This window comes from Podarcis melisellensis (assembly GCF_964234715.1).
Source record: "Podarcis melisellensis genome assembly, chromosome: 2".
Lineage (NCBI taxonomy): Eukaryota > Metazoa > Chordata > Lepidosauria > Squamata > Lacertidae > Podarcis > Podarcis melisellensis.
Window position 1 is genome coordinate 118,272,215 of NC_138529.1, and position 17,221 is coordinate 118,289,435.

Below are 17,221 nucleotides of genomic sequence, written 5' to 3' on the forward strand. Positions count from 1 at the left end.
TCTTAAGGCATTACATGCCGTAAATTTCATACCGGTGGTCCACAACCTTTCCCAGTTAGCAAACAAAATGTCATGACCAATGTCCTGTGCCCACTTAATCATTGCCGATTTAACCAATTCATCTTGTGTATTCCATTCCAACAGCAAATTATACATTCTTGCTAAATTCTTAGTACTGGGTTCTAACAGTTCAGTCTCTTAATTTTGATTTTTCCACCTGGAAGCCAATTTTTCTATCCATTTTAGAAACTTCCATTATTTGATAGTAATGAAGCCAATCTCTCACTTTCCCCTGTAATTTCTCAAAACTTTGCAGTTTCAATTTATTTGTCCCCCTCTTGTTCCAAAATTTCTCCATATCTCGGCCAGTTGGCCTCCATATTAAGTTTTTTAGGAGCCTTTGCCTCCATTGGCGACAACCACCTTGGAGTTTTACTTTCCAGCAAGTCTTTATATCTAATCCAGACATTATATAGTGCTTTCCTGACAATATGATTTTTAAAACCTTTATGGGCTTTAACCGACAAGGTAGAAAAATTAACCAATAAACTACCTTCTTCTTGTTGACCTTCCTGTTCGTCCTGTCTGCTTCCTGCATCACTTGGACTCTACTGCTGGCTGCCACAGAAGTTCCCCAGGTTATCTCGCTTCAGAAACCAAGGCACGGCTTCTGATTGGCTGTAGGAGCTTCCTGCACTCAATCGGAAGCCATGTCGGTCGTTCAGCTTCCAAAAAACGTTTGCAAACCGGGACACTTACTTCTGGGTTTGCGACATTCGGGAGCCAATTTGTTCAACAACTAAGCTGTTTGGGAACCAAGGTACCACTGTAACAGGGAGATGTCAACAAAGATGGGGATGTTAGTATTTTAATTAGGCGGTCGTGATAGGCCAGGGGTCAGCAAACTTGTGGGGGCTGGACTATATTTTGGGGGGAGAAATAACCTAGAGATGCATTTGAAATAAAAGGGCACATTCTACTCATGTGAAAACACCAGGCAGGCCCCACAAATAACCCAGAGATGCACTTTAAATAAAATAACACATTCTCCGCATGTAAAAACACACTGGTTCCCGGACTAGATTTAGAAGGCGATTGGGCCTGATCCGGCCCCTGGGCCTTAGTTCACTTATCCATGTGACAGGCTGTAAACTTTGCACGTGCCCAGCCAATGAGGAAACAAGGAAAGGAACCTGCACTTGGCTATAGGGGATATAAGCTCATGTTTTGCTAATTTTGGGTGTGCCCGCTTTGGACACTTGCTCTTGCAAGAACGTTTTTATATTCAATAAACTCTTTGCTGCTTCACCAATTTTGTTCAGATTTTATTTTGAGGGTCTCAGACCCACTTCTAACAGCACTGAAAGCCCTAATTGACTTAGGCCCCAAATATCTGAGAAATTGCCTCCTTCTCCACAGACCTTCTTGGGTTAAGATCAGCAGAATGGCCTCTCTTGGCTGTTCCACCATCTTTTGAAGATGAGGGGTTGACCTGCTAGAGGCCATTCTCTATGGCAGCCCCTAGGTTGTAGAAATCCCTCCCCACAGAGCTGCGTCGGACACATTCCTTGTATAGTTTATGTCATATGCTGAAAACACACCTCTTTGCTTTTTACACTTGAGATACAGTTTTTCAGGAAACCGTCGCCCCGATTCCTGTGAATTTAACTTGGTTTTAAACTGTTTTTAATATAGTATTTTAATTACTTTAATCCACCTTATGTGAAAGGCAAGTAAGAAATCAAATAGCTAATTAAAATATTTCAGATCAAACTGCCAATTTTATAGGATACCTAAATGGATGAAAAGAAAGCAATAATTCTAATAACAAGGTTATATACAGGCAGGTTTCAATCTAAGCATGCAGGTGTTTTATTCGAAACATGCAGGTGTTTTTGTTCCGGTCACTTTTAGATTATTGTTATATAAATGCAGTTGTTCAAAGTGCCTCTGGCCATGCCACTCAGAGAAGGCACTCAAAGATGTTAATTTCACTAGGTCATGGCATTTCTAAACATACAGCTATCGGCTAGGTCATGCTGTTCCTTTTTGACTAGACAATTATTTCTTTGAATTGGGCCCTGAACATAACATAACGCATTATAAGGATTCATTGCTTACAACAGAGATAAGCTTTGAAGCTTAGCTGAATCAAGATAAGGCAGTTCAGTATCTCCTGTCAAGGGTTTGGATTGCTTAACAGAGAACGCTGAATCAAATTCAGCTGCAGAAAGTTGGGTTGCCACAGAAATGGGCCTGATTAATTTTTCTCTGTTATTAGATTGCATAGGACATGGAGTTATCTGCAACATTATATTTGACAGCAATACAGTGGTACCTCGGGTTAAATACTTAATTTGTTCCGGAGGGCCATTCTTAATCTGAATCTGTTCTTAACCTGAAGCACCACTTTAGCTAATGGGGCCTCCAGCTGCCGCTGCGCCGCCGGAGCACGATTTCTGTTCTCATCCTGAAGCAAAGTTCTTTACCTGAAGCAGTATTTCTGGGTTAGCGGAGTCTGTAACCTGAAGCGTATGTAACCTGAAGCGTATGTAACCTGAGGTACCACTATATGTGCTTTGTGCATCTATGTCTATTTTCTTATCCTTTCACAAAAATAAATATTACTCATCAACATTTCCGGTGGAGAAAAAACTTATATGTGGGCTCGCCGGTATGATCCAGAGTTACTGCATATTCCAAGCACTGCTGTGAATTCTTTGATGATAGGCGAGATTGATCTTACTGCTGAAGCTTTTTCCACATTCCATGCATTGGTACGGTTTCTCCTGTGTGTGAATTCTCAGATGAGAGGTAAGGTTGCTCTTCTGACTGAAGCTCTTCCCACATTCTGAGCACTGATAGGGCCTTTCCCCCGTATGAATCCTTTGATGGGAAGTGAGGTTGATCTTGTGACTGAAGCTCTTCCCACATTCCAAACAATGATAGGGTTTCTCCCCTGTGTGGATTTTCTGATGCGAAATAAGGTTCGAACCTCGAATGAAGCTCTTCCCGCACTCTGAACATTGGTACGGCTTCTCCCCGGTGTGAATCCTCTGGTGGGAAGTGAGGTGTATCATCTGAGTGAAGCCCTTCCCACATTCCAAGCATTTGTACGGCTTATCCACTCTGTGGATTCTCTGATGAGAACTAAGGGTGGAACTCTGACTGAAGCTCTTCCCGCATTCGGGGCACCGAAATGGCTTCTCCCCTTTGTGGATGTTTTGGTGTGAAGTCAGGCTGGAGTATCTAATGAAGCTTTTCCCACACTCCACGCACTGGTAGGGCTTCTCCCCTGTGTGAATTCTCTGGTGGGATGTGAGGTGAATCTTCTGGCTGAAACCCTTCCCGCATTCCAAACACTTATGGGGCTTCTCCACCCTGTGAATTCTTTGATGGGAACTCAAGGTAGAGCTCAGCCTGAAGCACTTCCCACATTCAGGGCACTGATACGGTTTCTCCCCTGTGTGCGTCCGGTGATGGGAAGCGAGGTTCGCCTTCTCACTGAAGCTCTTCCCGCATTCCGGGCACTGATACGGTTTCTCCCCTGTATGAGTTCTTTGATGTGAAGTGAGATGAATCTTCTGGCTGAAGCCCTTTCCGCACTGCAAGCACCTGTACGGCTTCTCCGCTCTGTGGATTATCTGATGAGAAGCAAGGGTGGAACTCAGACTGAAGCGCTTTCCACATTCCATGCACCGGAATCGTTTGGCCTCTTTGTGAATCATCGGATTAATTGCAGTTATCGTCTCACTGACACACTTTCTGCCTTCTAAGCACAGGTTTGTTTTTTGACCTACACGAGGAGCTGAACTGAAACATTCCCAATACACACAACATTTGCTTGTTTCTCTTATTTCATCTGTTGTTTCATCTGTTGCAATCTCGTGGTAGTTGCGGCCTTCAGAAGCAGAGGATTTACTCCAGCCATTCGGATTTATTTCTGTTTTTCTTCTCTGCTGTTCCAAGTCTTCACATGTACCTCGTTCCGGTGGCAACCCGGGTAGTTCTGTTTTCGCCATGGTTTCACGTATGTCTTCTGCTGCAAAAAAGAGAGAAAAGAGAGGAAGAAATCATCATCATCATCATCATCTCCCCAGCTGAAGCCGGGCTCAGGGTGGCTAACAACACTAAAATAGTGCAACATTCTAAAAACATTCTAAAAATTAATCAAAATTGATGGCAACCATAAACTAAAGTTCTGTAAAGATTGCCAAAGGAGGGAGTCAGGCTGTGCCCTGACCAAAGGCCTGGTGGAACAGCTCTGTCTTGCAGGCCCTACGGAAAGATGTCAAGTCCTGCAGGGCCCTAGTCTCTTGTGGCAGAGCGTTCCACCAGATTGGAGCCACAGCCGAAAAAGCCCTGGCTCTGGTTGAGGCCAGCCTAACCTCCCTGTGGCCTGGGACCTCCAAGATGTTTTTATTGGAAGACCGTAAGTTCCTCTGTGGGACATACCAGGAGAGGCGGTTCCGTAGGTACGAGGGTCCTAGGCCGTATAGGACTTTGAAGGTTAAAACCAGCACCTTAAACCTGATGCTGTACTCCATCGGGAGCCAGTGCAGCTGGTATAGCACCGGATGAATGTGATCTCGCAGCGAGGATCCCGTAAGGAGTCTCGCCGCAGCATTCTGTACCCGCTGGAGTTTCTGGGTCAGTCTCAAGGGCAGCCCCACATCTTGAGAGTCTTGAATCACTGGACAGCTTGAACCACCACTTGTGATAAAGGAAAAAAACTGCTAAGGCTTAGATGGGAGGGAAATCCTATCATACATCTAACAACCACTGTTTCAGCTCCCAGCTCAGACCTGAAGTTCACTGGTTTATCCTGGGCCGGTCACTCTCTTTCAGGCTAGCCTACCTCACAAGGTTGTTGTGTAAGCAAATGCAACAATCAGATACGATCATCTTTACTGTCATTGTCCCATACAGAACAACGAAATTGAAAAATCTACACCAGGCATTCAAAAACCAACAAGCCTGCTGTCCCAGCTATCCCAACCTGGTTAGCCCCCCTAAAAACTCTGACACCCCATTTTTAAATACAATATACTCCCATAGAGACTCCTTACACTGCGTTGAAAACCAAAATCGCATTTGGCAGGCGAGAATTCTACCGCTTGCTTAAAATGTATATAGGAAGTGCAGTGTAAGTGACGGAAGTCAATCAATGAAGTTTTATTATTGAGATATTTGTAGAATAAATTTGGAAGAAATTCTTCCAATTTTTCTTCTTCTTCTTCCATTTTTTCTTCTTATTTTTTATTTTCTTCCTTTTTTCTTTTTTGTTCTTTTTATATATATGTATGCTTATCTGAAAAATGTATGTATGTATGTATTTGTATGTATTTTGCTTGTATTTTGTAATAATTATGTTAAATACAATTTATTTTAAAAATTTAAAAAACACAAAAAACAAAATCACATTTGGATAGAAACTGTTTCTCAGGCGGCTAGTCCTAGTCTTTATAACCCTGTACCTTCTTCCAGAAGGCAGAAGATGCATTCTTTCCTGACTGAGCCATATCAACATCATTGTGTGTGGCCGGATAACAACCTGACTCACTGGTCCAAAGAGATTCCCCCAACTGCTAACTGAAGGATGATGGAAGGAGCCCTGATGCATCCTGGGAAATGAGTTTGGAGAGGTGATACCAGCCAGAGCAGGCAGTGGGCCAATTGCTACAGCAAAGCTGTTCTGTCAGGCTTCTGAGGAAGGACCATGGCTCAGCAGTAGAGCTTCTGCCTTGCCAATCCCTGGAATCTTCAGGTATGGCTGGAAAAGCCTTCCTGCCTGGAACCCTGGACAGCTTCTGCCAGTCATAGAATCATAGAGTTGGAAGAGACCACAAGGGCCATCGAGTCCAACCCCCTGCCAAGCGTAGACAATACTGGACTAGATGGACCAATGGTTTCACCCAATAACTTCTTATATTCTCTAATAACTCTATTTTTTTTTTTTTTGTATTTAAATCTACTTTTGTATCCGAAAGGTTATTAATGAATTTTTTAAGTGAAGCTTTCAATAGACTTTGATTTCATGACAATGCGTATACTTGGAAACACAGCTAAAGAGATAAGTTTAGCTTCAAAGCTATGATATTAGCGGGAAAGGCAACGATAGCTTTAGGTTGGAAAAGATAGAGAAAAATGGACAGTAGAGGCATGGAATAGTTATTTGTTTGAACTGATTCAGTCGGACGTTGTCGCAGTCATGTCACAGGAAACAACGTGGAACGTCAAGTCCACCACGATAAGGAACAGATGGAACCCCTATCTTGATTGGATAAAAACTACTGGAACAAAAGACATTCAGTGGAAACCAAAAACGCTATGCCCATGGCTGAGGATAATTGAACCCTTCCAATGGATATGAGGGGTGGGGGTGGGAAGGGAGGGAAAGGAAAAAATTCTACGGGAAATTTAAAAATTGGAAGGAGATAATATAATGTATGTAAAAATCCCGAACTTGAATAAAATGGTTCTTAACCCGAAAAAATAAATCTATTTTTGTATTTGTACTTATTAAGGTATGAACAACTTGCATATAAACGTAGACTTGCCATGGACAAATTCAATGGTATTTGGAATCCATTCTTACAAATACTGTAATAGGTTAAGATCTGGTGAAGCACAATAACAACCTTGCAAAGTACAGTTGTACCTTGGAAGTCGAACGGAATCCATTCCAGAAGTCCGTTCGACTTCTGAAACGCAGTTTCAGCTTACAAATCTTCAAATAACCCTGCTAATGAGGTTAATTGCTTTGAATCGGTAAATATAGATCAACCCTGCTAGAAAAGGGGGAAGGCGGATTTGAGGTACCAAGATATTGAGATTCTGCCAAAAAAAAACCAACCCCCTATAATGTGCCTACCATTTCTAAATAAATGTGATTGTCTGCTTGAGGGTCTTACCCAGAGAGGCGACAAGATGGCCGTTCTCCTGCATGACTTCTGTATGCAGCGCTTTCTGGTGAGGAGCCAGCCCAGCCCATTCCTCCCCCGTGAAGTACACAGCAACCTCCTCAAAGGACGATCCTGCACCCTAGGAGACAACGAGAGGTGTCTGTAGTTGTGGGGTGTAAATGAATAAAAAAAGCAGGAGAAAATCAAATATTTGCCTCTTTGTAGGTAGCAAGCATGCCATCTACTGGACCCGAACTGAAAGATTCAAATTGCAAGAATTCCAGCTAAACCTTAGGAAAAACCTGCATGTCTGGGAAGGCTGTGGCCTCTCCCTCCTTGGAGGTTTATAAGCAGAGGTTGGGTGGCCATATGTGATGGATGCTTTAGTTGGGAGATCTGCATTGCAGGGGGTTGGGCTAAGATGATCCTTGGAGGGAGATTCCTCCCAAGTTGAAAATTCTAATGTTGGTAACATTCTCAGTCTACCTTCTAGGTGGCTTTGACATAAGAAAAGAGAAGGGGGGAGATTTTAAAGCATTCCCTGTTTAGGGAAGTTTTTAATGGCTGATGTTTTAATGTATTTTTAATCTTTTGTTGGAAGCCTCTCAGAGTGGCTGGGGAAACCCAGGCAGATGGGTAATGTAGAAATAAATAAATAAATAAATAAATAAATAAATAAATAAATTTTGGTACCTCGAGTTACAGATGCTTCAGGTTACAGACTCCACTAACCCAGAAATAGTACCTTGGGTTGAGAACTTTGCTTCAGGATGAGAACAGAAATCGCGCGGCAGGAGCGGGAGGCCCCATTAGCTAAAGTGGTGCTTCAGTTAAGAACAGTTTCAGGTTAAGTAAGGACCTCCGGAACGAATTAAGTTCTTAACCCGAGGTACCACTGTAATAATAATTCCACTTTAACCAGGGCTTTGGCTGATTGACATCTTGTGCCATTTTAAAATGTGTTGGTGAGGTGGGATTATTTGGTTGCTCTCTCTTTTATTTTTATTATGCATTTTGTGTTTTTATATTATGATTTTATCTGGTGAACCGCCCTGAGACCTGCCGGTATAAGGCAGTACTGTACAGTGGTACCTCGGGTTAAGAACTTAATTCGTTCCGGAGGTCCGTTCTTAACCTGAAACAATTCTTAACCTGAGGTACCACTTTAGCTAATGGGGCCTCCTGCTGCTGCCACGCTATTTCTGTTCTCATCCTGAGGTAAAGTTCTTAACCCGAGGTATTACTTCTGAGTTAGTGGAGTCTGTAACCTGAAGCGCATGTAACCTGAAGCGTCTGTAACCCAAGGTACCACTGTCGTCTTCTTCTTCTTCTTCTTCTTCTTCTTCTTCTTCTTCTTCTTCTTCTTCTTCTTTTTCTTCGTCAAGCCCAGGGCGTTGTGGAGGGAACAGAGGCACCTAGGCGGACCCCAGCCTATCTCCCTACAATACCTCAAGGACCGCCTCTTCTCATATGAACTAATCCAGACCCCAATATCGTCCTCTAAGTCACTTCTTTGTGTGCTTCCTCTATGAGAGGTCTGGAGGGTGGCAACACAAAAACGGGGCCTTTTCTGCAGTGGCTCCCAGTTTGTGGAATGCTCTCCCCAGGGAGGCTCCCCAGGCGCCTTCATGACACACCTTTAGACACCGGGCAAAAATGTTCCTCTTCAACCAGGCCTTTGGCTGATTGAAAGCAATCCGATGCCCTTTTAAAGGAGGGGATGATTGGTTTGGTTTCGTTCTTACTTTTATTGTGCATTTGTGGGTTTTATATATATATATATATATATATATTTGCTTTCGTAGATTTTCACGGGTACAGGAATGCAGGTTTTGGTGTCCTCGGGTGTCTTCCCGTGTAAAAGTTGGGGTGTCTAGGCGACGTTTCGACGAGGTCTCACTCGTCATCTTCAGGCTGGTGCTTTCGGCTTCTTGTTACTGGAACAGAGCAGGATCTCAGTGTTTGAGTTCCTATAAATACTGTTGAGGGGGTGTGGTGTATAGCCTCCAATGTTCTGGGCAGAGAGGAAGTTCCCAGGCTAGTGTGCCTTTTCTTCTTTTGTTCCTTAATTACTTGAGGGATATCTTGAGTGATTTCTTGAGTGATATCCTGAGTACCACTTAGGTGGGTCATTAGGTGTGGATTAGTTGCTAAAGTCTTTGTGTCTTGACCTCTTGAACTTTGTGAAGAGTTTTTCTGAGAAGATGGCTGTACTGCACTTAGTTGTGCTCTGGCTTGGCTTCGTGTATAGGGGCGAGCTGTGGTTTTGTGGCCTGTGTCAGCCAGATCTGTGTAGGGATTGCAGGGGGGTGCAGCATCCGGAGGTGCCACCATGGTTTGGCTACTGGATGGTGTCTGTAATTTATCTGTGGAGAGGGTCTGGGTTTGGGTCTGGTGTGGTTGATTGGTGATAGCGTTCTGTGTGCCTCTGGATCTGGTGTCAGTTTTTGTGGGGAGGGCTAATTTCCAGATGTCTGGCAAGCGGGATGTGTCGTCACGCTTGTTCATGTTGTGAGGGTGTTTCTCTATCTCGATGGCTTCCATGATTATTCTCTTGTGGTGATGTTCCATGTTAAAGAGCAATTTGGAATCTGCAAAATTAATTTCGTGTCCTGTTTCTTTCATGTTTCTTTCAATTTTGCAGATTCCAAATTGCTCTTTAACATGGAACATCACCACAAGAGAATAATCATGGAAGCCATCGAGATAGAGAAACACCCTCACAACATGAACAAGCGTGACGACACATCCCGCTTGCCAGACATCTGGAAATTAGCCCTCCCCACAAAAACTGACACCAGATCCAGAGGCACACAGAACGCTATCACCAATCAACCACACCAGACCCAAACCCAGACCCTCTCCACAGATAAATTACAGACACCATCCAGTAGCCAAACCATGGTGGCACCTCCGGATGCTGCACCCCCCTGCAATCCCTACACAGATCTGGCTGACACAGGCCACAAAACCACAGCTCGCCCCTATACACGAAGCCAAGCCAGAGCACAACTAAGTGCAGTACAGCCATCTTCTCAGAAAAACTCTTCACAAAGTTCAAGAGGTCAAGACACAAAGACTTTAGCAACTAATCCACACCTAATGACCCACCTAAGTGGTACTCAGGATATCACTCAAGAAATCACTCAAGATATCCCTCAAGTAATTAAGGAACAAAAGAAGAAAAGGCACACTAGCCTGGGAACTTCCTCTCTGCCCAGAACATTGGAGGCTATACACCACACCCCCTCAACAGTATTTATAGGAACTCAAACACTGAGATCCTGCTCTGTTCCAGTAACAAGAAGCCGAAAGCACCAGCCTGAAGATGACGAGTGAGACCTCGTCGAAACGTCGCCTAGACACCCCAACTTTTACACGGGAAGACACCCGAGGACACCAAAACCTGCGTATATATATATATATATATATATATATATATATACACACACACACACAAACACACACGCATATATATATATATATATATATATATATATATATATATACACACACACATATATATACATATATATATACATACATATATATAAAATAAATATAAAATATAAATATGAATAATATTCATTCTATTTATATTTATATTATATATTATTATTTTTTAGTTTACGTTGTGAACCGCCCTGATGAATTTAACAAACAAAGAAACGAATGAATGAATGAAATGATCTGTCCTCCTACCTGGTTTGTTGTCGCAGCGACTGCTTCCCCTCTGGAATAAAGGAGAGACGGCTGAGCAGGCCTTGTCAGGATCGTTCCTTCACCTGTGAGAGGCAAAGGTGATCTCGCTCGTCCCAGAGTTCAAGTGACACATCTCTAAGTGGCCGCCGAGGGTGGAGATCAAGGTTACACAGTTGGAATTGTTCCACCAGCAAAAGCATTTCTGCTAGCCAGATGGAACAGACTCCTCTCTCCTCCTGACCCTGCGCTGTGGGTTCTCCTGAACCCCACACTCTAAGCTAATTTGGGGCAGGCATGTGGGGAAGGAGAGAAGAAAGCCCATTGTGCTGGCAGGATCCATTGCGATGGCTCCTGCCAACGCAACTATTTAGTCGAATCTGGCCCTGGGATTACGAAACGTCTCACCCGTTTTTTTAGCTTCCTAAAATGGTCAGACCCCTTTTACACTTTGAGCTGTAACGCAGTAAACAAACAAATAATTGCGTTGGGATTTACATATATAAAAGAAGACAACCCTTGCAAGCAATGGCTTAAAAATTGCTGCAAGGAGATTTGTTTTCTCTTGTAATTTTTACCGGATATTTTTTGTGTTGCTTCTCCATTAATAAAATATTTTCACGGGAGCTTACTATTACTCAATACTAGCTTCTCTGATAAATAATGCGGCATTTTATCTCTTTCGCATTATAAGAATCTCCTTTTAAAATAACAAGGTAACATTTTGTTGGAACAAATCTCATTGCAGCAATTTATCAGCCGCTGCCGCCATGCGTAGGTTGTTTTCTTTTTTCAAACTAATACGTGCAGTTCCTGAGTTTAGCGGAAATGTTCCATATATGGACACATTATTGGAATAAGCACATTATAGTGGGAAGGGGGTTATTGGTTTGTTTTAGTTAGTGAGGCATTTTGTATTCTTATTTTGCATTTATTTTTTTGCTGTGAACGGCAGTATACAAGTATCAATAATGCTTTTGAAACATGGACCGCTTATAAACGCCATCTCCAACTCCTTGAGAGATTCCATCAACGGTGCCTCCGAAAAATTTTACACATCACTTGGGAAGACAGGCAAACTAATGCCAGTGTACTGGAAGAAGCAAAGATCACCTGTGTGGAAGAAATGGTTCTTCAACATCAACTTCGCTGGACCGGTCATGTTGTGCAGATGCCTGATGGTCGTCTTCCAAAGCAACTACTCTATTCCGAACTTTAAAATGGAAAGCGTAATGCCGGTGGTCAACGAAAGAGGTTCAAAGACTCTCTCTAGGAAAATCTTTTAAAATGTAGTATAAACACCGCAACTGGGAAACACTGGCCTGCAAGTGCTCCAGTTGGAGAACAGCCTTTACCAAAGGTGTTGTGGGCTTTGAAGAGACTCGAACTCAGGACGCAAGGGAGAAATGTGCTAAGAGGAAGGCACGCTTGGCAAACCCTCACCATGATCAACTCTGGAAACCTATGTCCCCACTGTGGAAGGATGTGTGGATCCAGAATTGGCCTCCAGAGTCACTTACGGACTCACTGTTAAGAAGAAGAGTTTGGATTTGATATCCCGCTTTATCACTACCCGAAGGAGTCTCAAAGCGGCTAACATTCTCCTTTCCCTTCCTCCCCCACAAGAAACACTCTGTGGGGTGAGTGGGGCTGAGAGACTTCAGAGAAGTGTGACTGGCCCAAGGTCACCCAGCAGCTGCATGTGGAAGAGCGGGGACGCGAACCCGGTTCACCAGATTACTATTCCACCGCTCTTAACCTCTACATCACACTGTGTTTATGGAAGACAATCTTATTCGGCTACGAATGATCGCCAAAGAACACAAATATAAATATACAGTGGTGCCTCGCAAGACAAGATTAATCTGTTCCGTGAGGCTCTTCATATAGCGGTTTTTTCGTCTTGCGAAGCAAGCCCATTGACAGCTTAGTGGATTAGCGCTATTAGCGGTTTAGCGGCTTTTAGCGGATCAGCTGATAAGCAGCTTAGCAGCTAAGGAAAAGGGGGGGGAAACCCGCAGGAACTCGCAAGACATTTTCGTCTTGCGAAGCAAGCCCATAGGGAAATTCGTTTTGCGAAGAGCCTCCAAAACGGAAAACCCTTTCGTCTAGCGGGTTTTCCGTCTTGTGAGGCGTTCATCTTGCGGGGCACCACTGTAAATATAAATATAAATATAATAAAAGGCACCCCTTGGATTTCTTAAATAAGTGCAGGGAGCCCAAGATGATGCCCCGTTCAGCCTTACCCAGTGAGGTGGCACCTCCAAGAACAGTCTCTCTTTCTCTGGGACCCACCGGAGCCTTCTCTGCGTCAGGGAAATCAGGAGCCATTTCTGAAAACAGACCCTTTACCAGAAACAGGGGATGTGGGGAAGGGTGACAAAAAGGGAGAGTCAAGAGGCTTTGGGACATTTTCAGTGCAGAATGGACAATTGCAGAGAGTGCCAGGATAGCCTCCTGCACGTTGGAAGAACCAGGATGAAACCGTCTCTCTCACCTGCTGCTCTGTCTGCTTCTTGTCCTCTGCCTGACTCAGGAGGAAACCTTCGGCCAGGGCCACCGCCTGGGAACTGGTCTCTGCTCCACATTCCCTCACCCAGTTCTCCATCTCCGGGGGGAGGACAGCCAGGAACTGCTCCAAGATCACTAAATCCAGGATCTGAGCCTTGGTGTGTCTCTCTGGCTCCAGCCACAGACGGCAAAGGCGGTGGAGTCGGCTGCAAACCTCTCGGGGTCCCTCGGCCTCCTGGTAGCAGAAACGCCTGAAACACTGGCGCTGAGCGTCTGAGCTGAGGACAACCTCCTCGCCCGGGATCTCCTGCATGGTTCTTTCCCAGAATCCCTCGCTGGGCCCAGTCTGGATGGCCCCAGGGCCTCTTCCTGCTTCACGGCCAGCTGTTTCTGGATTCTCCATCTTCAATCTGTTTTCCAGGTAAACCACTCTCTCCTCTCCTGCCAATCTCTCAAGGCAAAGCCAAGGGGCCGGCTGAAGTCACCGCTACCAAGACCTGCAAAGCCAAGAGATTGTCTTTTTAAAAAAAAAAAATGTTTAACCATTTTTTCAACACAAACATCAACCGCAAAAGACACATATCATAATAACAATAATAACACAATTTGACAATTCAGATTTGAATACACTGATATACCTCCGACTACACCTTTTTTGAGGGACGTGGGTGGCGCTGTGGGTTAAACCAAAGAGCCTAGGACTTGCCAATCAGAAGGTTGGTGGTTCGAATCCCCGCGACGGGGTGAGCTCCCATTGCTCGGTCCCTGCTCCTGCCCACCTAGCAGTTCGAAAGCACGTCAAAGTGCAAGTAGATAAATAGGTACCACTCTGGTGGGAAGGTAAATGGCGTTTCTGTGCGCTGCTCTGGTTCGCCAGAAGCGGCTTAGTCATGCTGGCCACATGACCCGGAAGCTGTATGCCGGCTCCCTCGGCCAGTAAAGCGAGATGAGCGCCGCAGCCCCAGAGTTGGCCACAACTGGACCTGATGGACCTTTACCTTTACACCTTTTAAACAATATTTTCCCACCTCTCTTTCTCCTCCTCTGACTTCCCACCACTATCCGCCTTATCGCTTAAATATTTGTTCCAGATTTCTTCATATTTATCCATTCTTATTTTGCGCCAAGACGTTGTCTTGTTAGAAAATTATGACGTCTCAGGGCTGGAAGTTTTTCCTTGAAGAAATGTGGATAAATCTGGGTTAGCAACTAGTTCCCTAGCACCCTGAAGAAATGGGAATGACAAATTTGAATTTATACAGAAACTAGAGATTTGTGGGTGGAGTTCCTTTCCTTGAGGACTAGTGGACTGAAGCCTTCAATCTGGCTGGGAGTCAAAAGATGCAGGATCCCACCCCTCTGATCTCCCACTTACAACTCTTCCTCCTTTAGGCACCCTCCTCTTTTCCTGCTTCCACCCTCCCTTCACCCCAAAACTTCCCCAGACAGAGACCTCCTCTCCCAATCCGTGCCCTGTAACCTTTAAAGCCCAGATTCGCACAGGGACTTTTGCTTCCCATCAGCGTCTCCCGCCTTTGATCGACAGCTTCCCCCAGTTTTGCATTCCGGCCTCCCCACCGCGTGTCAGGGCTTGCACGTCTGAAACGGCGCGCGCGCGCGCTACTCCAGTGAATGCGCGATTCGGTGGGTAGGAGCACCCATTCGAATCTTGGCACAAACTACGCCGCGCTTCCGCCAATCAGCGCGGCGCTGCAGACCGACACGCCCTGCGCTTCCCCGCATCGTGATGCGGGTGTTCTGTTCGTGTGAAAGGATGGTCGGGTGCACAAGCGGGGTGAAAATGGGGAGAGGAGGATCTCGCTTGCTCTTCTCGGGCTCTTCTCCTCTTTTCTATTCAGCCACAAATCCGGGCCTCTCTCTCCCCCTCGCAGGGGACTCCACCCACCCCCCTTTTTCTGCATTGCAGTTGCATCTTCCCAACTCCTCTCCACTTAAGTCAAATTAATAGGTAGGGGGGCTCACCAGATCATAGAAGGGTCTCCGATGCCGAGCTGGGGAGACCCCGAGGCTGCATTCCTCCAAAGCAAGAACCAGGCAGGAGGGGCTTTGGGCAGAAATACCCATTTGCTTTGTAGGTCTTCCTCCCCCTCCCCAAATCCCCATCCTCTCTAGGAATCCAGCACAGATAATTTTAACCCTTGGCAGCTCAAGCTGTAAGATGATTTCTCTCTCTCTTTCTTAAAACAGGAGCGAAGGAAGAAACAGAGCACTGTGAGTGCAGATCCCACACCCCTTTTCTTTCCTGATGGTGGGTGGAAAGAGTGAAACCAGTTTGGGGAAGAAGGAAGGACAGAATCCTAAAGAGGACCGCCTCTTTCCATATAAACCTACCCGGACCCTGAGAGCATCTTCCGAGGGCCTCCTTCGTGTGCCTCCTCCTCGAGAGGTACGGAGGGGGGCAACGCAAGAACGGGGCCTTCTCTGCAGTGGCTCTCCGTCTGTGAATGCTCTCCCCAGGGAAGTTCGCTTGGGGCCTTCATTACACACCTTTAGGCGCCAGGCAAAACGTTCCTTTTTAACCAGGCCTTTGATCTGATTTACCGTATTTTTCGCCCTATAGGACGCACTTTTTCCCCTCCAAAAATGAAGGGGAAATCTGGGTGCGTCCTATGGGGCGAATGCAGGCTTTCGCTGAAGCTTGGAGAGCGAGAGGGGTCAGTGCGCACCAACCCCTCTCGCTCTCCACGCTTCAGGAACACATCCACAGCCTAGGCAGCCCTACGCTGCGGATAGCAGCCTACCGCCCGGCGCGAGGAGCGCCCTGAAGCAGAGCGCCCCGCCTGCCGGACATACATCGGCCAGCCCCACAAGCTCAGGGGACAGTAGGGAGGCGCAGCGCCGCCATCCCACTGTTCCTCGACCTGGTTCGGTTTCCCTGACCTGGTTTTGGGGGGGAAATAAAGGGGGGGGGAATTCCCTTTATTTCCCCCCCAAAAAACTAGGTGCGTCCTATGGGGCGGAGCGTCCTATGGGACGAAAATACAGTATATCCTTTTAAAATGTGGCTCTTTTGGGAAGGGGGGGCGTGTTCTTGGGTTATTGTTTTTATCTTGATTTTATATATTGTGATCTGTTCTGTGAACTGCCCCGAGACCTCCAGTACATATATTCAATAAATTAATAATTATAATTATAGACTTGGATGGGACCTCAAGAGTCATTTAGTCCAACCCCCTGCCATGGAAGAATCTCAGCTGAAGCATCCGGGAGAAATGAGCTGGGATAGCTCAGTCGGTAGTGCATGGGACTCTTAATCTCAGGGTTGCGGGTTCGAGTCCCACCCTGGGTGAAATATTCCTTCATTGCAGGGGGTTGGACTAGATGACCCTCGGGGTCCCTTCTAATTCCACCATTCTATGATTCTATGAAGCTCTGCTTAAAAACCTCCAAGGAAGAACCATGGAACAGCTCTTACTAGATTTGTGTCGGGTGTATTCCTTAGGCTTTTCTTCTCCCAAAAATATCTGGCGAGGCAGTGGATCCGAATCAGTGTTTTCCTTCACCTTCCCTGGTGGACGAGCCCCATCTGCCACTCACTTCCCTCTACAGCACACGCAGAAACCACCTTCGTGGTTGTTAAACCCACTCTGGGTCTCAGTTCGCTGGAGCCTGAATTTGCACACAGTCCCTGGCTTCCCATAGCTGTAAACTGACTGACCAATAGACAGCCAGTCGAAGCAGTGGTAGAGCTTCGTGCTCCAGCAATGAAGCCATTCCCAGGATTGTGGCTGCTGTCACATGCTGCCACCTTGTAGGAGCCACAGGTCAGAGCCGAGTGCAGGGTGCTCCTAATTCACAAAGACTCTGGAATTTAAGGCCCTGGTGAAGCCAGAGCAGATGGTGAATTAACTGTATTTCAAAACCAACTGTTATGTACTGAGTTGAATAGGATCCAAAAGGCAGCAGTCTGATTTAATTGAATTCATTTATTTATTGCATTTATACTCCTTTTATCTTCCAAGAATCTCAAGATGCTGTGCGTGGTTCTCTCCCTCCCCATTGTATCCTCACGACAACCCTGGGAGGTAGGTTAGGCTAAGAGACGGTGACTGGCCCAAGCAGGGAGATGAATGGCTGAGGGAAGA

The 17,221-nt window shown here is 45.6% G+C and overlaps 1 protein-coding gene across 3 annotated transcripts; it reads right to left on the minus strand.

Moving 5' to 3' along the window:
• Positions 1 to 975: 975 nt before the first annotated feature.
• LOC309364509 (uncharacterized protein) lies at positions 976 to 15,306 on the minus strand. 3 transcript variants are annotated; one of them, XM_081901966.1, is made up of 6 exons: positions 15,099 to 15,306; positions 13,102 to 13,612; positions 12,851 to 12,950; positions 10,608 to 10,690; positions 6,915 to 7,044; positions 976 to 4,039 (listed from the first exon to the last, which is right to left on the minus strand). In XM_081901966.1, exons 2-6 carry the CDS (start codon positions 13,516 to 13,518, stop codon positions 2,688 to 2,690), a joined length of 2,082 nt encoding a protein of 693 aa, XP_081758092.1. In that variant the 5' UTR covers positions 13,519 to 13,612; positions 15,099 to 15,306; the 3' UTR covers positions 976 to 2,687. The 3 variants fall into 3 exon arrangements, with proteins under 3 accessions (XP_081758092.1, XP_081758090.1, XP_081758091.1); XM_081901964.1 differs by having other exon boundaries at positions 978 to 4,042; XM_081901965.1 differs by lacking the exon at positions 15,099 to 15,306 and adding an exon at positions 14,596 to 14,721 and having other exon boundaries at positions 978 to 4,042.
• Between the last annotated feature and the right edge of the window lie 1,915 nt (positions 15,307 to 17,221).